This window comes from Anas acuta, chromosome 8 (assembly GCF_963932015.1).
Source record: "Anas acuta chromosome 8, bAnaAcu1.1, whole genome shotgun sequence".
In the NCBI taxonomy this organism is placed as follows: domain Eukaryota; kingdom Metazoa; phylum Chordata; class Aves; order Anseriformes; family Anatidae; genus Anas; species Anas acuta.
In genome coordinates this window covers 29855906-29875457 of record NC_088986.1, presented here as the reverse complement: position 1 = coordinate 29875457, position 19552 = coordinate 29855906, and the positions used below count along the sequence as shown (strand labels likewise).

General features: G+C 34.6%; 1 protein-coding gene across 2 annotated transcripts in view; it reads right to left on the bottom strand.

The window, feature by feature from the left end:
• DPYD (dihydropyrimidine dehydrogenase) overlaps window positions 1-19552 on the bottom strand; it is a 355462-nt gene that overhangs the window by 218103 nt on the left and 117807 nt on the right. For both annotated transcript variants that reach the window (XM_068690107.1, XM_068690108.1), the window contains 3 exons: window positions 12564-12760; window positions 8471-8552; window positions 5125-5212 (listed from right to left, as the gene is read on the bottom strand). In XM_068690107.1, the coding sequence (XP_068546208.1) occupies window positions 5125-5212; window positions 8471-8552; window positions 12564-12760 (367 nt within the window). The remainder of the gene's footprint in view (window positions 1-5124; window positions 5213-8470; window positions 8553-12563; window positions 12761-19552) is intronic.

Here is a 19552-nt window from a genome sequence, read left to right as displayed (position 1 = left end):
CTCTGCTTGGATTTCCTCCGTACGTTCATATAAACTACAATTCTGCAGTATTTAAAAGAACCTCTGAATGCCCTAACACAATAAAACAAACTCTACAGCAATTTAAAATCACAAGATGGAGGAAGAAACAAGAAAGCCTCATTACTAGCTGCATTTTGCACTATAATGAGAAATTAATTTGAAAGTTAGGAAGGTCCATAAGCTTACAGACAGCTGAAGTACTTAAGTAATTTCTGGGAATGATGGCTTACAATTTTTTTTTTCAGTGTTTTATCAAATTAAAAAATATATATATATTTGAAGACATATTTCTACATGATCTTTATGAAAAGAGAACATATATGTTATAGAAAACCCCTAAATTATGACAAAATGAGACAGAATACATATACAGGTTTGTGTAAAAGTCTGTAGAGAATACATTTACGGTAATAGTCTTTCTATATATTTGTTTGAATGTCACATCAGACATTCTCAAGCACTTTAAATTATTTAGGTCATTCACTGTCATTCAATTAAATAGGTGCATAAAAATTGGTTTGTATTTTCTCTTTCAAAAAGGTTTTACAAAATGCTTTGTGTAGTCTTTAAGGACAGAACCACAGAACCCTGTTTTGCAAAGAATGTAGCTAAGCTTCAAAAAGTAATAAAAGCCCAGCATTTCCGCATTTGCTCTGATAGCAAAGTAAGGTACATACACATGGATTTTTTTTGTAAAAATCTTAAAATATTTAACCCTGGAAATCAATCAAGAGACACAGTAACACAAAGTGATCGGGCCACCCTATTCTCCGTAAGATACCCTTTGCTGCCTTACTTTTCTGTCATTGAGGACAATGTGCTCTCTCCTCCAGTTCCTCACCTCATCATTGATTTACCCTGACTTTAAGTGCACAACTTCGCACTTGCCCTCAGTCTCTACACAGTGCTGTAACTCATTTGAGATTTTTTTTAAAAAAGCAACACTTTCTGATTTGTCCATTCAATCAAAAATTCTTCAGAAAAGATTTCTTATTAAAACCTGAGATGATTCAAGGTAGAGTAGGTTGAATGTAAACAATCAAATCTGGAAAAGAAAATATCTGTTTTTTATGAGTAGTTTTGAAAACTTTCCACATTCAATTGGTATACTTAATTCCTATTCATGAGTGTTTATGAGTAACAAAATAAAACCAAAAGACTTCTAACTGGAAGATGAAATGAGTATTAAAATTATAATTTTAAGGACTCTATTCTACATCTCTAATTCTTAATTAGAATTTTTTATTGCTCATTGAAGTAACACTCAAAGTTTAGAAATTGCACACAACTAAATGAAAATGAAAAGAAAGAATCAAACAATAGAGACTCCTAGAATCTATTTTACAGATTGTTCCTCTTTAGTTTTTGCTGCTGCTTTTTTGTCTTGTGAAAATACATTGTGTACTATTTTTTATCATAATTTTTGATGAAAAAAAATTGAGATTCATAGGTCGTCCTTTAATGTAATATAATTAATAACCTTTTAATGTTAGCTGTAACCTGAGATCAGGACTGCTAGAGAAAACCAGAAGAATCTGTACTCTCTCCTTAGGTCCTATGTACTCTCCTTACGTTCTATGTGAAACAAGATAATGTCTGCTGTGAGATGTTGCTAAAATATGTCTTTGTAGAGCAGAAACTGAGAGGACATGAGAGCATATGAGAGACAGAGAAGAGGCAATTAATATACTGAACTTTGAGAAATAAACATTTAGCGTTATTCAGTACAGCACTAAGAACTAGTTGTATGAAACACTTCAGATAAACTGTTTAGATAAGGCAAAAACAAACAAACAAAAAAAAAAAAACAAAAAACAGGAAAAAAAGAACTTTTCTTTCTTAACTGAACTTAACTGAAAAAGTTAAATAAGGCAACAGATAATCCTGTGACTGTGATATTTCCTACCATTTCTGTTCTCAGTGTTGGCTTCCAGTGTGCCATTGCTAAGTCTTGATCTTCTTCATTACCATTAACCAAGTAACTATGAAAGCTTTTCCACACAGCTAGTCATCTGTCCTTGTAACCCAAACTCCATATTAGTCTCTATCACGTTATACATGAAACCACAGCCTAAAAAATTTAAAATGGTGCAAAATAAAATAGTGCAGAGGTAAAGTGTGTAACTTAAACTAAGACAACGGAAGGTTGGTGGCATACCCTGGCCATCTGTTCATCTTCAGATCTAGTACAATGTGTTTTTCTGAGTTTCAAATAGTGACCAGACTTACTGGCTGCAGTGTGTCATTCACCTTACAATAAACACCATCTCAATGCCTCAATAACCAAAGACATGGAACTAAGCATCATTTTTTATTACTACTTATTTCTACTCATTTTTTTAGAGAAAGGCTGATTATGTATCATTTTGAAAATTTGGGAATTCTTTGCCCTTCAGGTCTGAAGAAGAGCAAATACATCGACTACATCACACTTTTAATAACTTTCCAAACAGCATTCATTAACAGCAGAAAGAAATAAGCATTTCGTAGGAACATATGCTTCAAAGTTTAAACCATGCTAGTCAGGTGGCTGATATTCCACTAAAAATAAATAAATATTTTCTTCTTTTTTCTTTTTCACTAACTTTCTTGGATTTTGATGGACACAACATAACTAGAGTTCTGGGGAGATGTTGTCTTTTTTTTTTTTTTTTCCTGCCAGTACATAAACATAAGTATAGCTAGAAAAACTTAAGCTATTACTTCTACTCCAACAGAAATTCTTTGCTATTCATTTCTCCTCAATATGGTCATTTGCCTCAGTCACCTCTGCTGCATGCTTCACTTTCCACAGATCCAGCTGAGGAATGCACTTCCCTTATCTCATGCAACATTCCCTCAGAATGATAGCTTTTTCCTGATATCTAATTGTGTTAATACAGCTTTCCAAGTTCTCTTTGAGTCTCTATGTGCCCTCATATAGCTTTATATTTACAAGTCTTCAATAATCATCTGGACGATTGCACAATCCTGACTGATAAATTCAAAAATCATGTTAATATGAAAAAATCCTTTCAAAATATATTACTCCCTTTTCCCATCTGGGACTTCATCTTCTTTTATACTTCCATTCATTTTTTTGCTCCTCCGCTATTATGGAAAACCATAAACTACTGTATTTATTTTCCATCAAGGTATGCATTCATTCAGAAACAAATTTCCAACTAACTTAAAAACAAACAAAAAAAAACCACTTCTATTTTATGTAAGTAGTATTCTTTAATTATGTTACTTCCAAGATTCAGCATAATGTCCACAGTAGCAACTTGCTAAATATATGTTTGTTCAGTAGACAAAGAGCAAATAAGGAAATACAACATGGACTCATTACGGAAAAACAGGTGTTACTGAGAGTTTATAAATGCTCTATTGCATTAATACATCTGAAATTAGAAATCTGTAACTCCTTGGTTTGTCCTCCATCTTTCACTACCAGTATGCAAGGCCATGTTACTGACAAGTGCCCTACAGAATTCTGTGAAAAAGAGATGACAGGCAGACTTGGGGGTACAAAGAAGGACCAACCTCATCACGAATGCAAGGTAGCTACCAGTAAAAAAAAAACTTTGTAGGAACACATAATCCTTCATTAGCATTTATGACCTCTGTTTCCTAATGCATTCAGTGAACACATGGTTTACAGGAGAATTATGCTTCAGATAAATTCTCCTGTTTACGAAAGCTCTGGCTCTGTCCCTTTGCCTAGTGTTTGTATGGTATGGCAGAATGTTGTCCATATGAAACATTTTTGATTAGAAATGTATATTAGGATAGCTTTATTAGGGTCAGAAAATAAACCCACATATACAATACAAACAGTCCAATCCTACGTGCAAAGTGCTCAGTGGTCTTTTTTGCTAACCTTTAACTGAACATTTACTTCAGACGTCTGAGTCAGAAATATGGGGATATCATGCTGATATTCCAAAAATGACTGATATTTATTTCCTAAATGCTAGACTGAGAAAACAAATGTTTATTTATGCATCAATCCCTAATTGGTGAGATTCCAGAAAGCAGTTTAAAAGACAGATTAAAACAATAAAGAAGATAAGCTGGTCCACTGCCTTGCATACAATTGCATCAAAATATGATACAACAGAAATTCCTCCACACAGGTCTTCAACAATGTGAGAATTTAAGATTATATAAATCATGATGGTCTGTACTATAATCACATGATGACAGAATAGACCTGCAAAGCTTATTATACTGCATACCCAGATGGTAAACAACAGTTGTCGCTGTACTAAGAATTACATCTCTGTAATCAATAATAGGAAGGAGGAACAGTTGGACAACTTGTTTCCTATTATGTTCACTTAGGCAACGTCTAGATCAATAAAGAACATTAAGCCTCATACCAACTGTGGACGATGCCTGCTCAACATGCCTATCATATGGCAGCGATGGGTCCAGCTGTACTTCAAAATACTTGTGAATGGATAAAAATTCTAATCAAACATTAAAAAGAAGTAATAATCCAAATAGCAGGCAGGTGCAGGACTTTAGCCTATGAGAGAATACAGACCTATGATGCCAGTTTTAGTATAACTCAAAGTCAGGTTATTTTGTTAACCCATCCAATAATTGCATTTCACTACAACTTATCTGGAAGATGCTACATATTTTATATAGAGGAAACAAAAAGCAATCAAGCATGGTATCACTGACTTGCATGCATATAGACTCAGTAATTATATGGGTAGAGTAAGTTGTTCACAGAAATTGAAAACTGAACCTGATGTCACACTTCAGCCAATATGGCAATTAATTACAAATAATTTTTCAGTTCATCTATTTTTGAACTATTTAAATAAATAAAAAAAAGAAGCAAGCTATTCACCTACTTTTCTTGTCTTAAAAAATCAATCATATACATACACAAATTGTAACAAATGGCTGTTTCAATAGCTGTATTAAAGCCCTAGCTTTGTCTTCCTATTTTTAAAGAAAAAAATCACCACATTCCATATTTTCTTAATGTTTCAGATTGAAGCTGTCTCACATCATGTTATTAACACAGATACAAGTCCCAGTTTATTCTTAGACAGTCATTCAATTTCAAGATGACAAAACACATGAGGAATGAACTATTCTTACCTATTCCAATAAAAACTGCTTTATAGCCATCTTCTTTCAAGGTACGAAGTGTCATTTCATCCATTGCAAGGCCTTTACGAAAAATTACCTGAAATAATTAAAGATTAATTGCTTTTAATTTGGTAATGTGAAAATCGTTATTATTGTGTCCTCCATCCTGACACCTTGTAGGCCTTCCAGCGAACAAGTAAAGAAAATTGCTCTTTCTTTTTTTTTTCCTCAGGCCACACTTAAAAGACCATGTAGGCTCTGATTTAAGCAAGTGACCCAAACTAGATCTGGGTAAAAAAATACTTTCAGATCATCTTCACAGCCACCATAGTCTAGGTTGGTTTCTGTTGTAAGCTAAAGGAGTTAATGAAACAAGCTAAACAAAACCCATCTATGGAACACAATACTGAGGAAAAGCTGAAAATGGCAGTTTAATACTGTGAGTAAATCACTGTATTCGGTACTGACTACAAAGGATAATATTCCCAAGTGAAAATCAGAATTTAAGAAACATGATGTGGAAGCAAGAACCTAGTTTAGAAAATGTGTGTGCTAAGCAGAACATTCACCCCACACAGCAACTGAAAAAAAAAAAAACAAGCCATTTAGGGTATTGCAGAAACATCCGTGAAAGTATGAGGCTCTTACAAAGAGATAAAGAAAATAAAAGACACAACACTACCCTGTATTAACAGGGGTTCTGAAAGAAAACCAAGTGATGTTTTCCTGCATAGTATCAGGCACTTGGCCATTCTGCAGAATGCAACATCAGTCCCAAAGGAAGGATGGTGTTTTTGTGCTTCACCCTCTAACTCACAGACTGAATTTTGCACTGAGGCCACTAGCTAGAACAACTTCAGGCCAAAAAACTTAGTAAACAGGCCAAAACACTTAGTAAAGCCAATGGTGGTTTTGTGGATTCAGAAACCCTACCTGCAAAAACTGGGACAGAAATAGCAGCAAGTCTGAAGAACATTCTGTGTACCCTACTTACTCGTAATGAAGCAGAGCATTCTGCACAGCAAGCTAACAAAGATTTTCGAAATTAAAAATGTCATCCATTTTGATGTCAACTTGCAATTGTTTAATTCTAATTTAGACAAACAACAATACCAGTGCAGTATAATTGGAAAAAAAAGTCCCAGTAAGAAAAAAGAAAAATGCATATATGATCTATAATGTTACAGTGCAACTAATACTTCCAGAAACAAAAGGTGAAAAATGTATATACAGTAACGTTCCACCAGCAATCCGGCTTTGAGCAGCCACAGCACAGGTTGACCAACTACAGCTGTTCTAAGAATGAAGGGGAGGAGCGTTTCCTACGTGTTCAGCAAACCAGCTACAGTAGCGTTCCGTACAGATGTCATGCAATTGAAGGTGCACACACCTTTTGCTCATTTCTGCAAACCCCAAGGCTTCTGAGTACATAAAGTGCATATGATTCCTCTTCTGATATTTTTTGCTTCTGGACACAGGCACATGTGTTTTTTATCTCCCAGTTTTAGACTTTCTGAACTTGCATGTTTTCCCCCAATTTGTGTTAGAACACTTGTGCATTCACTTCACAAAATGCCAGGCTCAATTGTGTAAGCACTACGCTTCGTGAACTTCACAGCCTAGTCTTCATGTCATTGCATACCTTGTTTGCTGTCAAATCTATCTATATTCCATTTACTACACTTTTGAAAATGTACTTTTACCTCAGCTGAAAAAAAGCAGATGTAAAATATAGCATACAATACCTAAAACACAGGCTTTTTTTTTTTTTTTTTTCCCCTTTGGTAGATTTTGTATAATTTCTGTTAGAATTGCAAAAGCCACATAGAGTTGTAATCCTTTCAAGAAAACAGACTACAAGCTCACTGGCAACAGAATGCATTCCATAAATTGTCATTACACATTTTTTTTCATCCTATTGTGTACATATGTTATGAAAATCTAATGAAGGAATTTAAATGGCAATACTGTTTTATGTGGGGATTCATGATAATCCCAGGGCCTAGCTCTGTAATCCTTATTCACCTGACTAATTCTTACTAATTTCAGTAGAATTACTTGAATAAACAGCGATATTGAACATGTAGACAATACAGCACTTTCCACCACAGATTTGAAATGCTTTAAGTAAACAACAGAAAATATTTTCAGATTATAGAGGTATAAAGCTAAAGGATTTAGTTAACCAGCTTGCCAAAGGGTCAATTACAAACCAATGGCAGAGCTTGGAAGCAAATTTACATTGAGATTCTCTGCTGCACTTCAAAACAACAAAGGACTTGCAGGTCAAGATGACATGGTGGCTCTCCTTCTGGAGATGTGGTTGTAACTGCGCAGGAACTGAGTTTTGCAGAGGGTTCCCAAGAGTCTACGCCCAGCAATTTTGTCTAAAATAGGCTCACTGCTCTATTTTTAGCTGCATCCCTAGCAGCACATTCATTCCATCAGTCTTTAAAGATAGTGTAATCCTTTAAGAGTGAAAAAATGGGCCTGGCATGTAGACCTGGCCTTACATTTAATCTGGACAGGATGAGGTTCTAACTTGGGTCTCGTGACAATAGTATACTGCTTTTATGGTATGAATCAACATGTTAAGATTCCTGCAAGATTTTCTTGCTTGACTTACTACTTTAGTAACATGCTAAAATTGTTATTACCCCTACGACTACTCAAAAATTTAATCCAGTGATGCATTCTACATTTATAACATCTAAAATGTGCAGCAGTTGCAAATACTCTCTGAAGTTTCAGCTCAGTCCCTAACTTAACAATAAAGCAACATTCCCATTATCTATAAACAACACACGTTTAACAGAATAATGCATAACTACTGCTTTCCAAGTAGTTGAATGACTGCTATTGTTTATAACAGATGATCATGTTAACACTTTATTAATTCTATGCATTTTATTATAAAATTAACTCAGATGCAAGACCATTATAAAACAATAAGAAAAAACTCAGGGAGAGGGAACAGAAGACAAGGGGGAAGTATCAAATATGAATGTCTTTAGTAGTGCCAGACTTGCATGAAAAAAACTCGATTAAAAAAATCAAATCATTCCAATAGCTACATTGAACCCCTAAAGCAATTTAGGAATTTGTTTCTTACAGACAATTAATCACATGCAGGCATGCCAGATGAAAACTATTGATTGCCCTTTTCCAAACTAGTGGCATTCAGACAGGAGACAGACAAATGCCCTGAGCAAGAGGAAGCATCTTCCTGCTTCTGTCTAGTGTAGCTTTTAATTGTTCTTTACTAATGTGCATGACATTTTGCTGTTAATCTTTGGCACTGTTCTTGTTCTTTTTTTCTTTGAGCTATACATAGGCAGGATATATTTTTCATTACCTTCACTCCAAGATCCTTCATAAGCTCAGCTTCAAAATTCACTACATCATATGGCAATCTGAACTGAGGGATTTCAGATGTACTGAAATACATAAATAAATACAAAAAGGAAAAAAAAATGTAAAACACTTCCAGCTATTAGAAAGAAAAGATTTTAGTTGTTAAAAATTAAATGCTTATAACATATCTTTCTTAATTCTGATGTATTTGAACGGAAATGTACTGAAGCTTGATGGTGAGCTTTTTAAAATTGTTAGAATGACAAAACTGAATTATTCACAGAATACTAAAAATACAAGGCCAGGAGACAGTACCTTGAAGCCAATCCTGCCCACACTTGTAGGTAATCCTTTAACAGATGTTAAGCTTTGATCCAAAAGAGCTTCAGCTCCATTCTTTTTGTTCACTAGAAACATTTAACGCTAACATGTAAACAAACTTATGACATCCATTATTTACGAAAAGGTCTCATGGCTACTAAAGTAAGGTGATCTTCTAGAAGTCATTCATTAAGTTATCCAATAAGAATCAAATTTGCCCTAAATAAAACAAAGTGATGCATATGCTATTTTGAGCAATGGTATTTAAAACTGTACTCTCTTCCATTTCTACTTCATAAAAAATTTATGATCTTTCAGGATGTACAAAGTCAGTAATTTTCTATCAGCTCTTAGATTCATGACTGCTTTTTTGCCTTAAACTGCTATTATTAGTTGGCATTTTACCTCTTTGGTAAGATTAGGAATGACATCTTCAAGTTTCCAGCACCATGGGTCTTCTGTAAAGGATAACTCCAGTGCCAGCACAGAATCTAAGTATATATATACTATGTGGTATAGATCTTTATCTCCCAAGAAATGACATCTACATGTGCCAGTTCAAAATCTCTCTTGTAAAGCACATTACAGGTAAACACGGTGAATCCCTATTTTAGATACTTTTATTCAATGAAGATAAAAAGACCAAACATGTAGAAAAGTGAAAGTTTCTCCCCAGATATTTCTAAGCTTCAGTTTAAACTATTGTCAAATTAATAGACTAAAATTTCCATAACAAAGCAATGACCCAAGAGATTGATCTTAGTTTTATTTTACATCTTGCTAGTGACCACCCCATCTTTAGCATTCAACTAAGGCCAGAAGGATTTTTTTTTTATTTTTTTATTTTTGGTAAATTGCACCAACCTTAATTATATTGATAAGAAAATGATGTTCCTCCTTGTAGTTTCTAATACAGACCATCGTGCACCTTTTCTGACCAGTGTGCAATGAAAAATGTTCTAAATATCAGAAATAATGAATGTGTCATGACAATGCAACTTTCATAGGTCATGCTGAGTAAACAGGTGTCTGAGACAGAAAATAATGTACGATCCCACAATAGAGATTCAATTTAAAAAATAATTAAAAAAAAAAAAGGAAAGGTGTACTTTATCAAGCCATCTATGTATTTGTTGAAGACCTGTCATTTCTCTAACTCTTGGAAGAAGCCAAAACAGCACTACCAGTGTTATGTCACTGTCACAACTTGTAGATGCATTTTTCCTCTTACTAAAAATTTGTTTTCAGTTTTGTGGTATGGAATATACATTCATATATGTTCATATAAACATAAATATATGTGCATATGCAAATATAAACAGTTCTGTGGAGACACATGCATGTACATTTATCACACAAATAACTGTTTTATGAAAGTCAACTTGTACATCCGTAATTCTGCTACAATTTCTTTCAGCAGATGAAGACAGTCTCTGATGCAGGGGAGAAGGAAACACATCTGAGGTGCAGGTGGGTAAAGAAGTATCTTGGGTGGGAACATAGTTGCATGAATTCATCTCTTCCACAAATCTGATCTAAGTCAGAGGAGCTTGGACAGGTGCCTGGTGTTTCTTGGGGATCACAAATTATTTTTGCTTAATGGACACATCTCTGGCCTAGTAAGGGCAATATTTAGGAATGCTGAAAGCCAGTAGCATAGCTAAGAGGATGAGCGGTGAAGTTTGTTCACTGTCTCTAAGCAAGAGCATGATCTGCTCATGTCTACTCTATTATAAAGCATTAATTTTACACAGCTCTTGAAATGTAAGAAAATTTGCCTGTGAATGTGAAAAACATGTCCAGACAACCAGAGTTATGCTAGGCTTAAATATCTCACCACTGAAATTGCAATCATTAAACAACTTTCTATTATCTAAATATTATTAAAGTCAGCTATGTCCTAATACGTATGACTGTACATCCTAGTTAAAAACACTTGAAAAGGCAGAACAAGTTTAAAAAGACCTAAGCACTGCCCTTCCAAACAGCTGACTCCAAATACAAAATTAATTTGCTCTTGTTAGCCATTTGCAACAGTTTATGAAGCTTTAAAAACACACCCATCAATAACCTAAGCTTGTTAAAAGATGTACTGCAAAGATACACAACTGCAATAATGGATGATTGCTGCCACAGGACAGACTCCCTTCTGTTCCAAAATTAAAATAAGGACAAAAGGAACTGATGCCCTTAAACCACATGTGAAACTTTCTACAATGAATGAAAGTAAAAATTGACCATGAAAGTTATGTATTCTCAAAAGTAAGGAAGATATGTTGACATGAACTGCTTGACCATTATGGATATTCAAACAAACAAAACTTAATGTGTTTATTTTTGTTTTCAATAGAATAAAAAACTAAGATTAGTTTTAAATTCAAATTAAAACGTGAAGATGCAGCTTAAGATCACATTCCTTCAAACATGCAGGCAGCATTATAAATTGTAAGCAACTGCTAAAAGTACTGTATTGCATTGCTGAATCCTACAAGAGTCTAACCTGTGACCAAGTTTCATTATTTACCACTACTTTTCAGCAATGAAATGGATTTTAAATCTATGCATTTATGAAAAGATTACATGCTACTCTACAGATGAACAGGTTTTTCATACAGTGAGTTTTCAAAGCTTTATAGCAACTAGTTCAAGTAAAAGGGCTTCACATAGTTAAATGCCTATGTATTAACAACTTGATAATTACACAGAATACTTTTGAACCTCACTGGGAAAAATGCAAGTAATCAGTTCAACTTCTTCAGCATTGATTCTCTATCTTCCAGAGCTCTGAATAAGTATTTGACATTATGACATTATGGATCAAATTCATTAGCAGTGTCAACTCTATTGATTTCAGTGATGCTACAGTGAGAGAAATGTGAGTGTATCACCCGTTTTTCTCTCTATTACTTTCCACTTCTTATTTTGTAAGCACTTTAGTGTGGCTTAATACTTAACAAGTAAAATTTAATTTTGATTTTGAATTGGCTGGTATACATTCATCAGTTTCTGAAATACTTTGCCTTTTATTTAGGAATTACAACCAACTTATAAGATGACCTCAACAGTTGTTACGGTAGTAAATATTCATCTTCTAGTATAGAGAACACAATACTGAACCTGAAACATGCAAATATCATCCAAAAGCTTGCCATACTGGCAAACTGCAAAGGCAGTTTTCTCTGTTTTCTTTATAATTTGTAGAAAGTTGAGAATTGCAGGGGGTTGATTTCACTCTTATAGTATGGTTTACCAAAGCTACAAGTCCAGGCAGACATAATGGATTTATTCATTGTCACCTTCATTTCCATAAAGTGGTTCATAAAACATTCTAAATTTAAAATTCCCCATGAAATTAGTATACGTTTAAGGAATTTTAAACATATAGTATTTATATATATATATACACACACACAGACATATATATATGAATATATATATATATAAATCTATATAGAGAGAGTGGGGCCAAACTTTTCTTAGTAGTGGCGGCCAGTGATAGGACAAGGGGTAATGGGTATAAATGGAACCATAGGAGGTGGTTCATCACCATATGAAGAGCTTCTTTATGGCTGAGGTGACAGAGCACTGGAACAGGTTGCCCAGAGAGGTTGTGGAATCTCCTTCTTTGGAGATATTAAAAAATCTGTCTGCGATCATGCCCTAGGTGATCCTAGAGCTCATTGTGTAGGGCTACAGGTATGTATGTGTGTGTATATATATATATATATATATATATATATATATATATAAAATATTTATTTATTTATTTTTACCTTAAGCCACCGATGTACTCCTGCTTTTCAAATATGGTGATGTTTGTATAGCCCAATCGAGCCAAAAAAGAAGCACAGCTTAAACTTGCAGGTCCTGCACCAAGAAGAGCTATCTTCACATGATACGCTTCAGGCATATCTTCTAGAGGAGGCAAGGAAGGGTTTCTGATCTGAGGAATATTCATAGCTTTGAACACCTGAAAAAGAATACATTCAACAGGTTACATACTTCATGTTCCCTCTTAAAATTTTGAGTAATGTGGTAGAAGTTTCCACTAGTACTGTCACATATCCTTGACGTATTATTGAAGGATGCTTCACAACTTTATAGGGATTCTCAACTGATATGATATGTACATTTGTGAGGGATGTTGTAGGTACAGGATTTTGTCCTCCTGAGGTTGTTTGTCTTAAAAAGGTCTGAAATCAGATCTTTCACCACTGTAAATCTTATCACGTAGATGGAACCAGACTAACAGCAACAAGATGGTAATACAAAGTAAGCAAGATGGTAAAGACCTCTAAAACACCAAAAATTTCTTTCCAAACATGGTTCAGATTACTCTTATTACTAGAAGAATATTTTTGTGAATAATGCAAAGGATTGCAAAGCTAGTGAAAGGGCTCTGTTTCTTGAAGAGATAGCCTGTGTGATCCCATATAAGTCACTTAAGGTTTGACTTTTTAGAGGCAAAAGGTAACCAGCCTTAGGTGGTTTTAAACTCATTAGGAATTGTCTCGTCTTCAGTGTTATATTTTAAAGCTAATTCCCTACTTTCGATATGTCCTCTTAGACAATTCTTACATGATTTATTTCATGTTGGTTGATCATCTATTCCAGGTATTCTCCACTTTTCAACTGGGTATCCAAAGTTGTAGGCATACCTGAAAGTTAGACTGTTCTCTCTATGCCTCAGTTCTTCAACTGTAAAACAGAGATCTGCTCCGTTCAATCTTGACTATTAAAACTACTTTGGGACCGTCCCTGACCGCTATGATGTATTTATACATAAACAGGCACAATGGGCTTGTTGCAACGCCATGAACTTTATTTCAGATCTGCACTAAATCATTTTTTTTTTTTTTTTACACAGGCATAAGGCAAAGTTATTCTACATTCCCTGAGCTTGATTTCATTGTTCTCTGCATGTACCTACATCATAGGGGAAGGAATTGTGTCTCTATCTTGTAAAAACTTTAAAAAATGAAAGAACAGACTCACAGCCCTTATAGGCTACTAAAGATTAGAAGCATGAAAGAGAACAGTTACATCTTCATTTTATTTTAGGCATTAGTGGAAGAATATTTATCCAAGGGAGTATATATCTTTATAACAGAAGCACAAAATCATACTGAAAGGATACAAGTATTCATTGCATTGGGATTCTCAGTCATATCACAAACACTTCAGGGCTGCCACTGAATACTACCTGCTACTGAATACTATCTTTAAAGACTGAATTTTTTCCCACCTGTTTCAATGCAGGACTGCATTCCACAAGTACTAACTAGCCTGCTAAAATACAGACAGTGTGATTTGTCATAATAAATATGATACTTAAGCTATTGAAGGTTTACCAAGTTTTTACTCTCCTTAGAACTTTAGAAGCAGGTTTTCCAAGTTAAACTTTGGCAGTTCTATTCACGAATAGAGATTTTCATTTATGTTCTGAATCAATGTTCATTTTCTTCATGTGCACTTGAGCACTCAAGCTAGATAAACGAATGATTAGTTCCTTCCCCCCCTAAAATTTCTGTGTCAAATTCCACCAGTCTTTGTAAATTGACATAGCATTTTAACAAACTGCAAGAAGCAAGAGACGGATAATTGTTTTAAAAAAAGAATCATTTAAACCTGACAATTCATACAATATGAGAAGGTTTAATGTGGTTATTAATGGATTTCACAGGTTGAAAAGCTTATATTGTTCTGTGAAACTAGACTGTGATAACCAAAATGCAATAGGATATTTTTAAAACGTCTGCTTTGTTACATTCACATAGAAATGTCTTGAATGATACCAAATTTCCATTAAAATCTCATGCAGTTGTTTTAGAAGGCTACTCAGTAATGAAAATTGCATAACTTGCATATTTAATGTTTGCATTGAATACTGTGAATATGCACATGCTTAATAAATTTATTTTGTTGTTAACATAATTATTTTTATATTTGTTATTGAATAGACATACACATCAACTAATTTTATACTGGAACCCAGCTTTACTGTAGTGCAGTGTTAAGCTTCAGGAACCAAGCACTCATGCAGGAAATGCTACTAGTTCGGGCTGAATGGTCAGCTTTAACTCTGCCCATTTGCAAATAGGGTGAAACTGCCTTTATGCAGCACAGCCAGCTTGTGTGGCAATATCTTACCATCTGGATTTCAGTGGCAGTTTTGCATATTAAGGCTGGCAGGGTAACTGTGTGAAAATAGCAAACTGCTTCAATGCATTTCAAAAGATTTTCACTCACTTCATGGTGAATTTTCACTACTCTGTAATTCACCTAATTAAATATCACTAAATTCTTCTGTACAAATCTTTTGGTGTACAAAGATGACTGCGTTGGTAGTCACATTACATGCAACTGACCTCTCCAATTTTTCCTCTCATTAGACTGTGATCAGGATGCCAAGTAAAGTTTAACACTATTGTCTTGCACATTCATCTTCCTCTAAAAAATATTATTTCGGTTTTGTTTGGATGGAGTTTTTCTTTTGCTTTGCAATGCTTTGTAACCAAGACCCATTAAGAAAAATCTGACCAAACAATAAATTTTAAAGCTCAGCATCTCAGTGGGAATTTCCAGACATTATTCCCATTATTCCCTTATTCCCTTTCCTTCTGGTTCTCTCACACAAACAAAATACATTAGTAATAGACATTAACTGCACATTTACTCTTTAACTTTTTATCTAATCATGGCTAAATATCACTACTTCACCGTACATGACCTATTCAAACTAAACCCACATAGATTCAGTCCACTTTTTATGTTTCATGTCCATTATGGTCCATAGAAAGGATATCCCAATTTACAAAAAATAAAAGTCTCCACCACCAATTTATTAGAAAGTGGAATTGAAGAGTGCAAGTACTGAGTTGCAGAATAAATCCTTTTCTACTTCTGCCAGCATTAGACATCAGTTCTAAATTTTTTCACATTATCTTCCCCTGTAACAGTGTCAATGACTAGGCTGGACTCAGCATTTATTACACATACTCAGCTTCAAACCAAGAGCAGTTTCTTCTGCCAATAAACTCACACAAGATAATGGAGGTTTTGTCCTCAAGTGTGATACAATTTGGCCAATCAGAAACAGCTGATCTATTCTGCTAAAGTTCCAACAATGGGACTTCATAAGTATCTTAGTATCCTACACTTAATATATTTTAATTCACATATTTATAATGTATTATATTTCCCCTATCTCCATTACTTTCCTATGTAAAGGCATGAGCCCAATTGCTCAGTGTTCTCTCCAGTGCAAAATTTGGGGGTTTGTTCTCTTCTCCCTTATAAATCGAACATCTTTTCCCTGCAGTGTTTGTTTTTTGCTCCAAAATATTCAGTAAATTCAACATAAAAACATAATTCCAGTCACTGAACGCAAAAAAAAAAAAAAAAAAAAAAAAAAAAAAAAAAAAAGTATGTATTAAGGTTCTACAATATTACCAAACTAGCTGTTTTGATTGCTCAGCATCTGATTTGAGTTGAATTTTCCTGGAAAGTTTCAACCAACTCATTTTAGATGTTTTTCAAAAATACAGACAGGGAAAAGTGTATTGTTCTGCTCATGTAATAAAATTCAGGTTCTTTTCTTCACTACACAACTCAAGTATTAGCAAGCTTTGATGAAAAGATGACATTTGGCAGCGTGTGGCAGGTGACTCAGAAATACTTTTTGGCAGCCTGATGAAAATCATTTTATGGCATAGTGAGCATGATTTAAAAGCATGTAAAAAACAATCTACATTATTACAGCATGTTAGAACTGTTATTCTGAATTGATATAAATATTTTTATAACAATTAGAATAAATGTAAAGTAACTCACTTTTGTCACTTTGGAATTTTCTGATCAATATATTTAAGAGGCACATACTGTAGATATCCTTCTCCACCTCTTCGCAGGACTCACATATGGTCAGACAATTTTACTCTAATTCACCTTTATTTAAAATTATCATTGGACTATGACACAGAATTTGATAAACAATTCAGTAAATAGATTGAAATTTTAATCTCTGTTAAAATGTAAAACAAACAAAACAATTACAACAACCAAACCTTTGCCTAATCCTATAAATGCAAGTTTGGTAGTTTCTAGGACACACAGAGAACAACACATTTCTACAGTAAAAAGTGAGTATATTTAATCACTCATTTTCAACACAAAAAGGTTGAAATAAAATAAAAAATAAAAATAAATAAATAAATAAATAAGAGCAAATGGAATGAGCATTTGGAGAATTTCATTTTCTAACAGCAAGTTTTGACTTCATTATTAAATTGTTTAGGTTCTCAAGGTGTAGTGTCTATTTCCATGCTTAGAAGGTTAAATAAATGGTTATTAGTAAGATTACCTTTAGATATCTTTCACCAAAATAATGAGGTATCAAGCAGCTACTGATACAGCTGTTAGCATCTAGTTAATATTTATTTTAGGGTGAGACATATTAGTATATTCTGAATTATCAGATTTTGCTAGTGCACAGAAAGAAAAATATGGACAATGACATCAGTAATGTTTAGGAATTGATGGTGTTAATTTCACACTATTCCACTGGATATGTGTATATAGGCTGGTATATATTCATACGGGGCAGTTGAATATTTAAAAGAGAAAATAATACTCTGCATAGATTTTAACAAAAATGAAGCAAATTGTGTGTTTAGTAATCATCTGGAAGCTGTCAAATTGTATAGTCACACAATTTCATATAATTGCAACGGATAGCACAGGAGGTACAGGAAGTAGTTTTTTTTCTATAAGTATGAACCAGTTGATCCTCCCTCCACAAGTAAGTTATACTTGCAATGCTGCAAATTTTTATGCAAGTAGCTGAATGTTGGCAAAAGTAGAGCCTAAAGCACCTCATTAAGGACTTTTCAAACTTACATAACAACTACACATTCATATTATCCAGGTCTCAAGAAAGCCCATGGATATAGGACGTTACAGAGCCTACACCTCAAAGCTCATGAATTCCACCACTAAGAAGGACATAATATATGGATGATTTTAAGGCATTGGAATGAAACGTCTAAAGCGTTCTGTAGAAAACATTATATAACTTGCCAAAACATCAGCAAGTCTTTCATCATTAGCCTAAGAAGTCAAAACTTCCCAGATTCATCCCTGGAACTATCGCGAAGGCAACACCATCACCTTCAAACTAGCCTAAAATTTTATAATGCCTAATTAGAGATTTTAACATGACTTAAAAGAGGAAATAACCTAAAGATGTATTAAAGTAAAAGCTAATGCCAGAAAGTAGTCATTTGTTTGTTTGTTTCTGTTTGTTCTGCTGCCTCAGCTCCCCAGAGTAATGCTCCTTGGCTGATGCAGCACACCCACTGGTGCAGGTGCTGTGGTGGGGCCTGGTGGCCATGTCAGGGCCCCGCGACACCCTGGGCACACCATGGCTGGCAGCCCAGAGCTGGCCAGCTGCAGGAACAGTGGCTCCATGGGAACCACCACCTTCACCCACTTAAGTTAAGACTGATCAAAGTTGTCAATGCACAACTACAAGACGGACCCTGAGCCTGCTGTGGCAGCACACCCCACCATGGCCTTCCCTCCAGGCAGTCTCTGCCACCTCAGCTCTGGTGGGTCGCGGAGAAGGGAGGGCCCACCTCTTAGCCCAGCTGCTCTGCTGACATGCCCCTAGATTAACAGCAAATAAGCTCATACAACACATCCTTTATGTGAAAAAAAGTATCGAGTTCCCTTTTCCAAGTGCTTTCCACTGCAACAAAAGCCAGAACAGATATCCAAAGGGAAACAAATGACCAGAACTGTAGCTGGCATGAGAGTCATAGTGCCAAACAATCTAGTATTTAATTCTAGTATGCAGAGATTAAAATAATATATTTTCTATTTAGCTTGTGCTGCTCCTTTCAGAATGATTAACTAGAAACACAGGAGACCCTTTAGATTTGGTAATATCTACCCAGAAAAGCAAGATTTTGAGGGCTTCCTAGTAATACTGCAACTGAATGCAATAGATCATGCTTCCTTTCCTACTGCAAGCTTATAAACTTGTACTCAAGTAACCAGTAATTTTAGTTTATTTTATGGGACTGACAGTCATATAGCTCATGCCTGTATGTATTGTCACTGCAATCTCAGTATATTTTCACTGAACTTGTGTTCCAAAACCAGAAACGCTCCCTGGTTCTAAAGTACTTGGGCAAAGGAGACAGATAAAGACATTAATATAATTTTGACCTGTGCAGCAGCAGGTGTAACCTGCGCTTGACACTCATCATTTATAATAGTGAGCTTTAACTCCATGTTATTCTCTAGATGCAACAGTTACCGTGGTAACTGCATCCCAGTATACACATTCTACATCACAAATACAAATGTTGTTTTTTTGTTTTGTTTTGTTTTTTGTTCTCCATTTGAACAATTAATTGTCAAAATCCACATTTCGCATTTATTCAGACTAGATTACAATTTACTTTGAAAATTAGGTTAACAGTTACAAAGCTATATGGAAGGACAGAAGGAAAAGACAGGAGGTGTGAGGTGCCATTTTTTTGTTCTACTGTATGCAAGACAAATATTTTACAATTAAGGGAGTTTTATCTGCAGTATGAACAGATGATCAGTCATTGTTCAGAAGCACAAAGGGGCATACGTCATACCCATATATTTTCCATTTTAAACCCACATTCCTGCTTTACTGCAATTTTATCTTTTATCTCAGCTAGCAGTTGTGCCTTTTTATTATTGCTCTCTCTCGTAATGCAGAAAG